We start from the raw sequence: 17,177 nt of genomic DNA, 5'->3' as shown, positions 1-17,177 counted from the left end.
ATAATAAGGCTATTTGTTTCGTACTCAAAAAGAGAAATACATAAAAAGGTGATTCTTAGATTTAAGATATAATTGTAATAATCCAAAAATTTCTGCTGGAGACTCTTGTCTTGATTGTGACTAATGGAACTAAAATGATAGTTTCACTTGGATCACTGCATGGGTGAGGATATGGAGAATTTCCTACACACATCACATCAAGAAGCAATTTGACTTCTACTCTTTAAGTCAAACAGGTAATCTGAAGTGTGGAAGTTAATCAGTAGGTGAGTTTTTAATGTAATACGATATTCATTACATTTGATCCTTGGAGGTGTTTTGGTGGCCTCATATTGAAACAGGTAAAACTGGTTGATGGGTATAAAAAATAAGGAACATCAGTAACATCAGGTACAGCAGAATCATTGTTCTGAGTCCTTGGGAAAGGGCAATGATTGTGGAACAATCTTAAAAACATTTAAAACATCTAAACCCCTTTTCTTTACAACTAGGCTTACACAGAGATTTCAGTGATACCTCTTCAAGTCAATACAAACATTACTTCTATTGTTGTATTGATTCTAACTGTCAGAAAATATGTCTGCCCACCATTAAGTGTTTAGTCACTTCTATTGCTATTTTACATAAATAATATTTGTATGTATGGCGTATGGCACTGTAACATTAAAATGCAGCTATTTATTAGTAGTAATAGCAGGAGGAAGAGGAGGAGGAGGAGGAATAGTTATCTGCCTGTTAACCTGCTTGTCCAGTTCTTATTTAGCAGAGACCTTTGCAACATAGCAGGATACATGCAATACATTGAAGGACCTATCAAGAAAGTGTTAATAATTAGTCAGCTAAAATAACAGAGTGAATAGTTACCAAGGTAGAAATTGCATGACCTATCACGTGTTTAATTGATCTTTATAAATACATCCAATACTTGCATGTTTTAATATTTATATACGCTACCCAGTGACTGGTATGAAGAAATAGGCAGTCCGCATCTCAGCTGACTCAGCTCATCGCATCCGCATCTCACCATGCATTTTAGCAATTTAAATAACTGGGTATTTGATTGTGATACACCTTTTTAAGACATTAAAAGAAAAAACAAGAAGATGTGAAAGTAACGGTGACTGATTCATATGCTCTTGTGTCCTTTTAACAGGTACCTGGTCACACGCAGGCTGCAGCAGCTCCAATATATCTAACAGCGGCGTCACTTGTTTATGTAACCACCTGACTATTTTTGCTGTGTTATATGTAGGGTTCACATTATTTGTTGACTGTTTTCATTCTTCATCCTGTAACGGATATATCTTTAAGACATAATTAAAAAAAAATGACAATTCTAAAAATAACAAACATACAATAGTAGATTGTTGGTCACATTAGACAGCTTTTTAATATCTAATCATGTCAAAATTATATCTCAGACAACTTCCACTCTCTAGCTCCACCACAAACCACTACATTTTGGTGGAATATCCTGGAGGTAGTCAAGATATTGGTCAATGAAGAAACAAGCCCACACAGAATGCTTCAAAGAGGCATTTGTTTCAGGTTTCAGCTAATGCCTTGCAAGGGAAGCTTGTTTGTCAGACATTACTATTCTCAATTCTTGTTTCAAACACTCACTTTAGCAGTTTAGAATTTCTTTTTTTTTCAAAGTGCTTGCTTTTTTGCAAAAAAGACTAATGTGTTTTTTTCTTAAGACAAGGTGCAAAACTTTGAAATATCAATCCATGTCAAAGCTCAACATATACTGTAGCTGGCTCAGCTTTAAACACTGAGAAAGAGCGATGAGCACTGACTTGGTTCCTTCACGCCTGCAATGCTCTTCAGAACACAGACAGCATCAGTATTTTGCTTTTGATGCAATCAATGTACACTGAACACTTTCTGTAGAGTTCTTGAAAAAGGAAAATACCTGGGACTGGCAGACAGTCTCACTCTCCTTCCTTGGTATGGTTACGAGCATTACTGGATCACAAAATTTCAGACACATTGCACTAGTAACTCAAAATCATTTAATTTTTAATTTTTTTTTTCTCCATATAAACAAAGTCGTGCCATCATAGACGGTTGGAATATGTCCGGAATACATTGTTAATTACTTATGTTTGCAGTTCACTTTTATATTTCTCTTGTTTATACTTGTCAGTGTTATTCTAATTACATTATTTTGTTGTCATTTTGTGTATTTGTTTGCATGGGCACCACTACAATCTTACACGGGTGCTAGTCACATGCGCCTTGTGACTCACAACACTATGGTGGCCAACAGCATCAGTTTGTTCAAGACCTTGCAGTTGATTTAAGGAAATATTTTAGTTTAGATTTTGTTTTGCTTCAAATTGAAGCACCCTGTACTGGAAAATGAAGGTTCAGAAATCACAATAAAAGCAGAAATGCTTTCCACTTCTAAAAAAAGCTCTGCTGTCCACACACCATATCGTGTTATTGCACTAATACCAGTATTTAATATGGTACTTATCTGACCCAGGCATACAAATGTTATGAGCTATACCAGGGGTGGGTAATGTTGGTCCGGGAGGGCTGCAGTGGCTACAGATATTCATTCTAACCCAATTGCTTAATTAGAAACCAATCCTTGCCAATCTCAGACCTTATTTAATTTTACGGCTTGTTAGTCTGCAATTTTAGGTTCTTATATCGTAGATTTTTTCTTTTCCAAGGATATCATCCAAATCATCATATTTGTATCCAAACATTTTCGCTCGCGTAAGTGACTTATCAACGACGGTTTGTGCAGCCCTGGGCATATCCAGGCATGGAATCAGGCCAGGTTGGAAGCTGTTCTGTGGAAGCTGACATCCTGGGCAGGTCTGAACGAGCTTGACGCTGTCTCAGCATGCTATAAAGGTGGCTTGCATACACCGATCCTGCTCATTTGGTTAATATAGATAGTCAGTGTGTATGTATAGTATCAGTATAGTAAAGTATAGTATCTGTAACAATATAACAGTAAGTAAGCTTGATTCTATAGACGTTTTTGTGTTGGGCGATATGTCTCATCAATGTCGTGACAGCGGCGATACATTCTGCTATATCTATGGTGAATATACACTTGCGCCTCAGAGACATTGGATGACTGTCCTTGTGAAGAAAGCTTATCATCTGTATTTCGTCTGCAAAATTGGTGATCAAGACAAGGAATGGGCGCCTCATATTTTCTGTTCGACATGTGCTGTCAGTTTGACAGCCTGGCTCCATTTGCTGTTCCGATGATATGGCGAGAACAGAAAGACCATTTCTGTTCTCACACTTGGCCTTCTTCCCCGCATATCTCGGTGCTGTCAGTGACAAACACGGTGAAAGGTTTCACCAGGACATGGCTACGATGGAGAAACGATACTAGGGCAACTGGAATCCGTCAATGCTTGCGGACTACTGTTGGACACTGCAACATGATGCACCAGACATTGAATACAAAAGAAATCCAGGAGCAAAACACTTTTCATTCTGTTGAATTTAATAGCTTACGCGAAACATAATCGTGACTAAATACGTTATTGTCAGTAAACATATAAATGTCTATAAATGTCTCAGAGTTCCTACGTGATGCAGTAAAACCAAAACTATATTTGTGCATACCTAGTAGGTACCTGTCACAATCAGCAAAAACATTTCAGGAAGCAAGACTTTTCAAAAAAATTGTTGTGCAGTGTTTTCAGTCTGTCACATTTTCTGTTGAGTGTTTTATTAAATCAAACAGTGCCTGATGAACACACAGAGATGTAATTGGAAACAACTTAGATGAAGAACTGCTGGCTGCTTTGGCATTTACATTTTATTGCTAATAAGCAGCCAGGAAGCATCAAAATGTCATTAGCAATAATTGTCTTCTCATTAAGAAGCAGGGTGGAACAAAAACCTGCAGCCACTGCAGCTCTCCAGGACCAATATTGCCCATCCCTGAGCTATATCATAAAAATCAAAAAGTTGTATAAGTAGCCAGCATACTCACAGCTCCTCAAGTTTATGTACCTTTAACCAGTATGTGTTCAGTCTGGTCATTTACTTAAATATCCAGCTGAGCAATAGATAATCTACAAGTGAAGTACATTTTTATTGATAGGTGGATCCACAAGTAGATGCGAAGAGCTGGCAGATCCTCTCAGTTATTTCTTATGTGGGCTGCGGACTATCAGCTGCTTTCACTGCAATCACCGTTTTAACATACCTTGTATCCAGGTAATCATTTTATTATTTCATTTTCTCATAAACTTATTTCTTAGAAGTTGATTCTGAAAGCTTCTTCGCTCCCCAAAGCACAGCATGGTACATACAGCACCACAGCACAATTCACTGTCCTTTCTTTCCTTCCAATTGACAGTCCTTCCGCCTCCACTCCTCCCTCTCAAGCTTTGTCCTCTTCCTCCTGACTGGCTCTCTGAAAGGAGTGAGGTGGCTCCTTTATGTTGGCCCTGGGAGTGTTCCAGGTGGCTCATTAATCATACCAGGAATTACTCCCATGTGTGGTGAAAGCCCAATGTAGGGCTTTGCAGCTCCCCATGGCAGCCCCCACGGAACCCAACAGGGCTGTGCCAAACTCCAACTCCCAGTGTGTCCTGTGGAAATCTATGGTATCACAGCCACCCAGGAGGACTGCCATCTTATGTCCCAGGGGAGGTAGTGCTTGCTGATGCCCTCTCCCTCGGTCCTTCCATTCAGCTGGCATCCCGGTCAGGTAATGGCCGTTGCCGCCCATCACACTTTCTTAATCTTTGAAATGATCAGTTTATCTAAATTAATCTTATTTTTGACTTCAAATGACAGCTGAGAGATCTGTCATCTATTTAAAAACAAAACTCTTACTCTGTTGCTTATTTTTGCTTTCGTTCAACTTGCTACATTTGGCATTTTTATCTATTTGCTTTTGTTGCTTCTTCCAGGAAGGGCAGATGGGAATGATAAGGATGTGGTTGGCTGAAGCATTTGTATTTAAAGCATTCAAGACAAAAATAAGCAGTGTTCCAATTTGCATTGAAGATCAGCGGGCCTAGTTGTGTAATTAGTACCCTTCTAGGTCCCTTATGCCAATAACTGCCACTACAGGCTTCTGATCTAGTTAGCCACAAAAATAAATTTTTGAGGCCACTAAATCAGGAACTTTGAGGTACAGAAGTTATGACACTTTGATGCTAATTAAATCTGCTGCTAATTTCCCAAGCATGGTCTAAAACAACTAATGCTGTGCTTAAATTAACTACTATACATTGATGGAGAAAACAGTATTCATAATTAGAGGTACAGCTAAGGTCAAAACCACCAATTTATAGCTAAAAACAAATTCTTCATATTGGCCCATCAATCCTTCAAAAATACCACTCAGAAATCATTACTAATTTCCACACCTGATGTCCTTTTAGTTGTTTCTATTGTCTTTTTCTTCTTTGATAATAGGCACCCCCTCATGTTTCTAAGCTTCACACTGCCAAGAATGTCCTCGCATCAGTCAGTCAGTCATTTTCTAACCTGTTTAGTCCTGAACAGAGTAAAGGGAGGTTGAGGTGAGGATGAAGCCTATCCCAGCTAGCAAAGGGTGCAAGACAGGAACAAACACTGGACGGGGTGTCAGTCCATCACAGGGTGAACACACACACACACACCAACCTCACACTAGGGCCAAATTAGTATTGCCAATCTACCTAAACTGCATGTCTTTGGACTGTGCGAGGAAACCCATGAGGAGAACATACAAACTCCACACAGGAAGGGTGACCTGACATGTGGAACCCTATCCTCACATCACATTCTCAATTTTCCCCCGGTTTTGCACACTCAGATGTTAAGCACCAACTGTCAAGAAGACCTGTCCAGCCCAAGAGTAACATTTTGATAAATATTTATAAGTTAAAGAGTATCTTTTAATGAAATTATTTGCTATATTACTTTTCTAAAATATATTACTTTTCAAGCCATTATTTTGTTTGGAGTCATAAAGCCCAGTGCTGTTCATATGGGATGTCGTTTTTAGCAGATCCCTGCAGCTATTAGGGTAAACACCGCCAGGGTCTTTCATTTCCTAGACACTCAGTCCTAATTCAAATAGTTCTCACCTCTAATAGCCACCATGTGCAGTCCCCATTTAGAAACAAAAATTATCCCTTTACTCACATACTGTTCCCCCTACCCTACTGTATGCCAGTTTTCATCTAAATTGGACCACAGATGAAGAGCGTTACTATATTTTTTGGCACAGGGCATTATTAATTTTTAAAATAATGTAAGAGACGCTAATTATACCTTTAACACGGGACAAATTCTTCAGATCTGAATATTTCTGGTTCTCTAACCAGCGGACACTTGAGCTCCGTGTTCCCTGTGGGCCAAGTGCATCTTTCCAGCTAAGCAACTCCTTTATGCTTCAACAAGTTCCTGAATACTGAACTATCTTATTCCAAAAATAAGGAATTATTTACAAAGCATAACCTTTGTTATTATATTTTATCAATGTTTACATGAAGTGTACAGCATTCTTTTAGTCATTTCCTTAAAATATAAAATCACCATTGTGTAAATTCAGAGAACATCATGCAAGGTTATTTAAAGTTTTAGAATTGTAAAGTTCAAGAAATGCAAAAAACATTAGAGAGCTTTATTCTGAATCCATACAAATTTTGAAGCACACTCACACAAATAGTGAAATTTGTTTACTAGGAAGGCATCAATGCGCAAACATTTTGAGCAGCTCCTTTCTATTTCTTATAGCACCTTTCAAAGTGGGCATACAATATATACAGTACAATTAATGGCAAGCAAGTGAGAAGAAGCAAACTGCTTGAGCTGGTGTTTTTGCCTCTTGTCATTCTCTGTTCTTACACACAGGAAGTCCAGGAAGGACCACACTAACACAATCCATGTGTGCCTCAGTGCTGCCCTCTATTTGCTCAATATGACCTTCCTGCTGACAGAGTGGGTGGCCAGCTTGAACCTTAACACCCTCTGCACCATCATCGCAGTCCTCATGCATTATGCCCTTCTTAGCAGCTTCAGTTGGATGTTTGTGGAGGCCATCCACCTGTATCTCCTCATGGTGAGGGTCTTCAACACCTACATTAAAAAATACATCGCCAAGCTGTCTGCCTTCGCCTGGGGTAAGTGTGTTTCTTGGAAGCTGCAGATAGGAAGTGCTGCACATGATGTAGTGAAATGAGTCAAAATGTGACCTGTCAGCACTTAATATTGCATAAACCTTAAAATCTATGCCTACTTGTTTACTTATGTCTCCAGTGGAGCAACATTTAAAATAGTAAAAAAATCTATCTTCAGTGCACATAATCTCTATTCTTTTATGGTCTGTACTCCTATTAAGAACTAATGATCTCAATAAAACTTCTGTAAAATTATTGTCACTCAAGAAATCACTTTATAAATTTTGAAAAACATTATGAAACATTAGTAGTCCATGGCTTACCTAACTGGTTTCTCTTCATATGGGTATATGGGATGCAAAATAGGCTCTTCACGTCCATGCATATAGCAGAAAGTATCATCTCAGCCAGTGGAGCCAAAGAAGAACTCTGGGAGCTTAAGTGACTAATCCAACTTTTGACTGCAAGAGTGTCCTTTCTCAGCAGCAGCATGGTTTGTTTTGTGCTCTGCTGAACACATAATAATAAAATTCACATTAGGAACCCATTTCCATTAAAAAAGTAGCATTAGTAATTCTTACAAAAATACACAGCAGAAATGTCTGCAGCAAGATGTAAAGTTTAACTGTTCACCTTCTAAATTTGTGTAAAACATCTCACTTCATCATATCGACTTGCATTAAACCACTTCCTGTAGGTACAGTATATGACAGGGATGTGCCTGGAATAGTTTACAACATATGATTTTGGTGGTGTGAAGGAACACAGCTATGGACTGGTACTATCCCATTAACCGGCCAGGAGGCCAATATGACTGAACAATGGAAGGAGGCTCAGTCTCAGAAATCTATACCTCCCCAAACCACTAGATGACAGCATAGCTGGGCTTCAGGAGCAATTCCCATAGCTGCAAGGCATCATGGGATTTGTAGCTCCATAAGGCAACCCAACTGTGGTCTGTTGGTGCCACCAGAGGGCACTACAAATAGTTATACTCCCTGCTTTAGAGAACTTCTGATCAAAGCAATGAAAAGTCTATTCTGACAGCATCAGATTTATCATATAAACCAGTAATAGACAGGAGCCTAGCACACTACATATTTCTGTTTATCTTCCCTTTCTTTCTTTCTTTGAAATGATTATTTTCTAATTGCAGGTATACCTGCCGTAATTGTTGGCATAGTTGCTTCTGTGCGTCAAGATTATTATGGACCCACATCGATAAAGATTGGAAATTCATCAGACACAAACAATATGTAAGTGCTGAGATCAGCATCATCTGATCTGTACAGAAACAGCAGGACTCCACTTGGGTACACATTGGCTTCTAGTTTGACATGAAGAGTTAAAAATACAGAATTATAAACACAGAAACTACATAGCAGAGACAGAGAATTAAGACAATTTATAGCGAACAACTTTGTAAAGTTCACAAGACATAACTGGCCATAATAGCCGTGTTGCACAGTAAATGAATGTTTATTTCTTAAAATACACTCCACATAGGAGAACATCAGACAGCAACGTTAGCAGGACATTGTTAGGATGAGACAACACTGAAGTAGTGCAAAAAAATGTGAAAACAGATGACACGACTATTTGTAAGCACCTGATCATTCATTTATTCTTTTATATTCTGAACTATTTGGGGAAAAAATATTTTAAAAATCATAGCTTGTCATTAGTATGGTGTATATCTAAATGGTTTAATTGTTATTTTAATGTTTAATTTTATTTTACCATTAGTTTAGGTAGAGGTTTATGATATCACCAAATATCATTATCTTAAAATCAGGGTCTATAATGGCATGCATCTTGGTCACATTGTTTGTTGGCTGTCTCACACTGACAAGTGTCTCTCAAAGGTAGATAGATAGATAGATAGATAGATAGATAGATAGATAGATAGATAGATAGATAGATAGATAGATAGATAGATAGATAGATAGATAGATAGATAGATAGATAGATAGATAGATAGATAGATAGAAATGAAGGAGACAAACAAATAGATAGATAGATATGTATAAACACACAGTACAGTATGTATGGTCTGATCACACACCAGAATGACTAAACACTCAGACCAGTGACCCTTTAACTACAAAGATGTAAAGAAACTATTGTCATTATGAAGAAAAACAGGAGAACTTCCCAGCCCCTGCAGGTGGTTGCAACCACTAAGATGCGAGTGGTGGGCTTGACCCCAGCTTGACCTCTCTCCCAGTCTTCTCTCTCCTAAATACAGCACTGCTTGGTTATGTGGGCCATATTTTGTAAGGGTTAGTCATTTGTTCAATGATTGCCTGCACTGTGTTAATAAATATTTTGCGATTATCTTTTCTAATTAGTGATGAGACAGAATGTAAAAGTTAATCCCTTTAGCACCAAACCCCAAATAGGAAGTAAGAAAGGATGTGATACTTTCATGAACCACCCTCAAGTGGGGAAGTCTGTGCTAAATGCAGCAATTAATCCTCTTTGTGGAATTGAAAACTGTCCTTATTAGGACCCCAACAGTTATGAACTGATTTGTAGTTCTTAATTTTATATTGTATTAATATTGCATTTATTTCCACTTTTTTTCACAAATATTAGTTCAATACCATTCTCACTCTCTTTTTCTTTTTTTAGAAACAAGCTCTTCACATTTGCAGGTGAATTTAAAAGCTGGCTTCAGTTAGGATGACACATTTTGTATTGTCTGCAAGTCATATAGTGTCCCCCATAATGTTTGGAACAAAGACAGGTTTCCTTGATTTATCCCACTGCTCCACAGTTTAAAATTACAAATCAAACCATTCTTAGGTAATTGCAGACTTTCATTTAAAGGGTATTTGCATACATTTCGGTCACACCGTGTAGAAATGACAACACTTTTTCTACATGGTCCCCCCATTTCAGGGCATCATAATGTTGGGGACACAGCAATCGCTATTATATTAAACCAGTCTGTAGCACTTTATACTAACTTTCATTAAAAATGCATTAACAAGCATTATGTAATGTTTAACAAATCATGACTTCATGTTTATTCAAATAATTATAAATGTTAGTAATTGATAATTCATACATTAGGTAACTTAAACATATAAATATGATTTAACAAAGGGTTAGTAAGGCATTTTTTACCATTTGTTAGCACATTACTCATGTTGACACTGCATTCACTAATGTTTAGCTGATTAGGGACAAATATCTTTAAATATTAGTTACACTTGCTTTATTTATCACATGCAAGTGTGTGGTTCACGAGTTGTACAGTCTGTAAAACTGGTTATTTAATGTTCTGGCTTGCTTCTAACACTGTAAGAATTTCTGCCAGCTTTCACACTTTGCACATTTTCACATCAGTTATTCATAAATTGGAGATGTTTAAAACAATTTCCTCATTGTAATCATGTGTGCATTTTTATAAGCCATTTATTCATCAGTTGCAAATGTTTTCGCAGTAACTCTTTATGCATTATACAGGTTTTCACATGTTTATGAACCATTTATTCATTAGTTGTGGAGGTTTTTGCAGTACCCAATCTAAAGTTGCAACTATTCATGCATTGTAAAGGTGTGTAAATGGGTAATTAATACGTTAATAGGCACTGGGCTGCAACATGACCAAGTCTACGCCCTGCTGAAGAAAGCAACATGATGTAAGAAGTAGTTTGTTGAACAGTTTAGTTTTATCCTTGTAACAGAAATTAACGGCAGGAACAACTCAGTTTGAATAAACATATCATGTTTATTGCCTCAATAACAGATCTGTAATACAGTACATTCTAAAACAGTTTATATCCCACTTTCATCATAAAGAAATAGTAATGCTAAGATCTTGTTATCCAAAAAAAAAAAAAAAAACAACTTTAGATTATGTTACTATATCATTCAAGTTATATCTCCAGGAAACATATAACAGTTTCAGTTCCAAAAATAGTTATGAAACATTTTTCTATCTGAAGATTCAATGCAATCATTATTTCCATTTTCAAAAATATTTCTAATAAAACTATTGATGCAAGAACTGTACAATTGACAATACTTGCAAATTTAAAGGAGGTACTAATTTTTCAGACAAAACAGTTGCGAAATAATATTCAGTATGTAGAATTTTTGAAAAGGGAGCACGCACATTTTAAAATTCCACAACAGATGTATTGCATAGAGGGCGGCACGGTGGCGCAGTGGGTAGCGCTACTGCCTCGCAGTTGGGAGACCTGGGGACCCGGGTTCGCTTCCCGGGTCCTCCCTGCGTGGAGTTTGCATGTTCTCCCCGTGTCTGCGTGGGTTTCCTCCGGGTGCTCCAGTTTCCTCCCACAGTCCGAAGACATGCAGGTTAGGTGGATTGGCGATTCTAAATTGGCCCTAGTGTGTGTGTGGGTGTGTTTGTGTGTGTCCTGCAGTGGGTTGGCACCCTGCCCAGGATTGGTTCCCTGCCTTGTGCCCTGTGTTGGCTGGGATTGGCTCCAGCAGACCCCCGTGACCCTGTGTTCGGATTCAGCGGGTTGGAAAATGGATGGATGGATGGATGTATTGCATAGAACCACAAACCAAAAATTCGATCATCCTAACAACATTTAACAAAGTCAATTAAAAAATCAAGTTTTAATTGTATAGCATAATCAGAAATGTTACACCAAAAGCTGTACATTTTTTACCTAAAAAAAATGAAATATTTCAAAATTATGTTAAAATAAATAACAAAATATTTGTTTATATCATACAAAATACAGTATCAATTATTACATTTTGCTATGGAAGAGTTTCTTAAATTTTCAGGGAACTTGCAAAACTAATGCTATATTTAATAAAGTAGTAACAAAGTCTTTAACTAAACAATAGTGGGACAATATGCTGCCGACTACCATTTTTTGAGAGGGAGCAGCAACAAATCATTTTTGTATATTTCAATTTTCCTCTGAATATCTCTATCATTTAAAGCTAGTGTGCACCTTTTAACAAAATCAAGAAGCTTTTCCCTACTACTGAAACCACTGGCTAATTCTTCATATTTCAGAGGATCTGTGATGGCCAGCCTTTGAAATAGCTAGATTGCATATAATACGATTATGTAAACATTATCTACATACAGTTACTACTACCAAAGGTTTACTTACTCAGTGACAAGAGCTTCTTGCATTTTCCTTTATGACAGCATGGCTGTAGGTCAGTGGTCCCCAACCTTTTTGACAGCAAGGACCACTGTATTAGATGCAAATTTTTCCACGGACCCCGGGGTGGGGGTGGGGGGTTTGGGGGTTTTGAGGGGGGCAGTTTTATACACAATTTACATAACATTTCTATTATTATTAAGCAGTTCGCATACGTTTGCAACCCGAGATTTTTCTTCTTTTTTTGCATATAACAAAGACATATGCTTTGGATTTGCCATTCCGACAGATTGCACATCACAAACATTAACACTGTTATCGTTTTTTTCGTGTCTGCCGTTTCCATAGGAGGGTGACAATAAGTTAAATTCCAATGGATGTTTTTCAAATGTTGACAAGCAATAAGCAAAAGGTATCACTGAAAACCACAGAAAACAAAAACAGCAAAAAAAAAAAAAAAACAGTACGAGGAAAGTTCGAAGAAAGAGTTTTTTTTTACAATGTTTCTGTTTGGGGATCGTTGTGCAAACGTGCACATCTGAGCTGCGACCACAGATCTAACTGCTCTGTGGATGATTCATTCAGGCATTTCAAGGTCACTTCGTTGTAATGAAAGCATCTGCTGAATGTACTTCGTAGTAACGTGATTTCTATAGACTCGTGTCATATTGGGAAACTATCGGGACCGTAACAATACTTTGTTGTAATACTCTCTCCTCTCTCTGCGCCGCTGCAAAGCCCCGCCCGCCAAGCGTTCTGAAAAGTCTGAGTGAGTCTCCGTTGCCGGCTGTTCTCTCGCGGCCCGGCTGTCAGACGGCTGCGGCCCGGTAGTGGGTCGCGGACCGGTGGTTGGGGACCCCTGCTGTAGGTGACTCATAAGTGAAGTCTGTTAACATGCAACTGAGGACATTTTAGCAAAGTAATGTTAGCGAGAGCAGACAAATAATCACAATGTAAACTTATCAAGATATTGACTACTTCTAGATACGACTGGGACACATTTGAGATGGATGCCGATGAATTGGAAGTTGAAAATGACTTCAACCTACTCGGATCGATGATCACTCAAGATGCAGCAATGACACTGGAAGTCAAATGGAGAATAGCTATAAGCAAATCAACAATGAAGTCACTGGGCAAGGTCTTCAAATCAAGGAACATTTCACAATTGACGGAGGCCAAAGACATAGTTTGGTCTTTTCTGTGGTAACATACGGATGCGAAACCTGGACGATAAATAAACAAGACAGAAGAAGAATCAATGCCTCGAAATGTGGAGCTGGAGAAGGATGTTATCAATACCATTGTACCATTGATGGCCAGAAGAACAAATAAATCAATTTTGGAACAAATCAAGCCAGTTATGTCACTCGTATCAAGGATCACCAAGCTACGATTTGCCTACTTTGGACATATTATACGAAGAGAGCGATCACTAGAAAAGGAATATTATGGTCAGAAGAACAGAAGGAACAAGGCAAAAAGAAAAACCAGCAACTCGATGGCTTGACACAGTCATAATAACAGCAGAGAAGACCCTGGTGGACTTATCTAGACTTGCATATGATCAATCTTCCTACAGATCGTACAGCCATCAAGTCGCCATGGCTCGGGGTCGAGCTGAAGGCCACTAATAATAATAATAATAATAATAATAATAATAATAAACTTAACAAATAACAAAGCTACTGCAAAAACACAAAAAAGTATAACTGATATAGTACAACCGATAGTAAGCAGTTTGATTCATATTGAAGTTACTTACACGTGCTTGGCATAGACGTGTCATCAGTGTGTTTTCCTTTTTGACCCTGTTTCAATGCCGGATTGTTTAATCTTCCTTGTCACTTACGAGTGACATGACAAACATCACCCAGAACGCTGTTATAGTTGGCTATTTCTCAGTTATCTACAACAACAGGTAGATAATGCGACTCCAACAGCAAAATCTTTGTAGGAAGCATTTGACATTTATGTCTCCCGAGATTTAGTGAAATAATTCCATTAGTTTAGAACAGGCGTGAAATATGTTGGCCATTTGTCGTGCCTATATTATTGTTAATTGTTTTTGGAACTGAAACTGTTAGAAAGGTCTGTTATATATTTCCTTGAGATGTAACTTGAATAATATAAAATCTGATATTTTTGTTAGGTTTTATATAAACAATCTAAAGATTTTTTTATATTGAAGTCTTAGCATTACTATTTCTTTATGATGAAAGAGGGATATAATTTGTTTTAGAATGTACTGTATTACAAATCTTTTATTGAGGCAATAAACATGATAATGTGACATTTCTTACCACTGCATGGGCTGTAGGGAGTGGAAGCAGTGTTGGGGTGAAGTCTTCGGGGAACACACTTCGATAGGCCTCGGGGAGAGAGAGAGCAGAGTGACAGGGATCAGGATTAAGTAATGGTGCTTGGAGAAAAGGGGAAAAGATGGTCGGAAGTGGTAGTTGTTGCTGGAGCGAGAGGAAGACAGCATCAGGTTGAGAAAGGAGCAAACAGTTAAAGAGCATGCAAGGGTTAGATTGGACAAAGGTGAATTATTTGTTATTTTGGAGGTGTCCCATGACCCAGACAATGGGTGGCGGTAGGGCACCATTTATATCGTGGCATATCCAATAAAAAGCCAGTCTGGATTTGGAAGACTCACCTGGACAAGCGGCTCCTGAGTGTGTTTTATTCAACAGGACATCACAATATGTTGATTCAAACTGAGTTGTTCCTGTTGTTACTTTCTGTTACAAGGATAAAACTAAACTGTTCAACAAACTACTCCTTACATCATGTTGCTTTCTTCAGCAGGGCGCAGACTTGGTCATGTTGCAGCCCAGTGCCTATTAATGTATTAATTACCCATTCACATACCTTTATAATGCATACAGAGCTTCAGCTTTAGATTGGGTAATGAAAACACATTTACAACTATTGAATAAGTGGTTTATAAAAATGCACAAATTATTACAATGGAGAAATTGTTTAAAACATCTACATTTTATGAATAACTGATTTGAAAATGTGCAAAGTGTGAAAGCTGGCAGAAATTCTTAGAGTGTTACAAGCAGACCACAACATTAAATAACCAGTTTTATAGACTGTACAACTCGTGAACCACACACTTGCATGTGATAAATAAAGCATGTGTAACTAATATTTAAAGATATTTGTCCCCAATCAGCTAGACGACATTAGTGAATGCAGTGTCAACACGAGTAATGTGCTAACAAACAGTAAAAAATGTCTTACTAACCATTTGTTAAATCATATTTAAATGTTTAAAAGTAAATTACCTAATGTATGAATTATCATTTAATAACATTTATAACTATTTGAATGAACATGAACTCATGATCTGTTAAACATTTAATAATGCTTTTTCATGCTTTATTAATGAAAGTTACTATAAAGTGCTACCAAGCAGTCATATTAGGCACTTTGTTCCATATCCCTTACATGTAATGACTGCTTGAAGTTTGTGATTCATAGACATCACCAGGTGCCAAGTATCTTCTCTGGCAATGCTCTGCCAAGCCTCTAATGCAGCCATTTTCAGCTTCTGCTTGTTTTCAGCAAATGGAAGGCATGCTCAATTGGATTTAAATCTGGTGACTGGCTTGGCCATTCAAGAATTTTCCATTTTTTTACCATGTTTGGGGTGATTATCTTGTTGTAGGATGAAGTGCCGTCCAATGAGTTTGATGGCATTTAAGATGCTTCTATACACTTGAGAATTCATTGTGCAGCTGCTATCAGAAATCATATCATCAATGAAGATACTGTAAGTGTGCCAATACCCCGTGGCAGCCAAACATGTCCAAGCCATAACCCTGATCATCATTGTTAATAGATGATATACTTTGGATCTTGGGCAGCTCCTTTTTGTCTCCACACTTTGCTCCTGCCATCACTCTGATATAGGTTCATCTTTGTCTTGTCTGTCCACAAGACCTTTATCCAGAATACTGCAGGCTCTTCTGGTGCTTTTTCATAAACTGTAATCTGGCCATCCAGTGTTTGTGGCTTACTAGTTGTTTACATCTTGCAGTGTGGTCTCTGTATTTCTATTCATTAAGTCTCCTGCCGATAGTAGTCTCTGGCACATCCACATTTGACTCCTGAAGACTGTTTCTGATCTGTCTAACAGATGCTTTGATGCTTTTTCTTTACAAGAGTGAGGATTCTTCTGTCATCAGCCGTGGCGGTCTCCCTTGGCTTTCCAGTGTGATTTTGTGATTACTGAGCTCACCAATGCATTCTTTCTTCTAAATGATATTCCAGACAGTTGGTTTAGGAAATCCTAAGGTTTTACTGATGGTTTTATTCTTGTTTTTCAGTCTCATAATGGCTTCTTTGACTTTCATTGGTAAAGCTGTTATCCTCATGTTGAACAATGGTATCTACAGGCCCCAAATGTAGTCTCTTGGTAGAAGCAAGCCTAGGTGTCTAAACACCTACACTAAAGAAGCAAAGAAACACACCTGTGTAATCCTAAACACTTGTGACGCCAATTTTCCCAACATTATGGTTCCCTGAAATGGAGGGGGTTTGGGAGTTTGGTTGGGTTGTCATGTAAAAAAAGTGTTCTCATTTCTACATGGTGTGACCAAAATGTATGCAAATAGTTTGCAGTTTAATCGCATCTGAATTGTTTTATTTGTCATTTTAAACTGTGGAGCAGAGGGGTAAATCAAGGGAAAATGTGTTTTTGTCCCAAACATTATGGAGGCCACTGTATATACTTGGTGATTGCATGACCCATAGACGAAAATGTATAAAAGAACTTATTCCATGTTATTTGTCTGATTAAATTTATCTTTATGTTATACCCTGTCATTAACAGCATATATCATCACAAGGCTCTATTCAGAAAATAAGAGAATTAAAGTGCATTTGTAACTGCAAAAATACAAAACTTAAAAAAAAAAACATGTGGAATCAAGTGTTTGTCATCTGTTTGACC

At 37.8% G+C, this 17,177-nt stretch overlaps 1 protein-coding gene across 1 annotated transcript in view; it reads left to right on the top strand.

Moving 5' to 3' along the window:
- LOC114657800 (adhesion G-protein coupled receptor G2) overlaps window positions 1-17,177 on the top strand; it is a 45,848-nt gene that overhangs the window by 24,032 nt on the left and 4,639 nt on the right. Inside the window, exons 6-9 of the mRNA XM_051932132.1 lie at window positions 1,154-1,248; window positions 4,088-4,203; window positions 6,841-7,109; window positions 8,263-8,362. Of these exons, the coding sequence (XP_051788092.1) occupies window positions 1,154-1,248; window positions 4,088-4,203; window positions 6,841-7,109; window positions 8,263-8,362 (580 nt within the window). The remainder of the gene's footprint in view (window positions 1-1,153; window positions 1,249-4,087; window positions 4,204-6,840; window positions 7,110-8,262; window positions 8,363-17,177) is intronic.

Source organism: Erpetoichthys calabaricus, chromosome 9 (assembly GCF_900747795.2).
Source record: "Erpetoichthys calabaricus chromosome 9, fErpCal1.3, whole genome shotgun sequence".
NCBI classification, from domain to species: Eukaryota; Metazoa; Chordata; class Cladistia; order Polypteriformes; family Polypteridae; genus Erpetoichthys; species Erpetoichthys calabaricus.
Note: the sequence above shows the minus strand (reverse complement) of the source record. Positions and strands in the feature narration are given on the sequence as shown.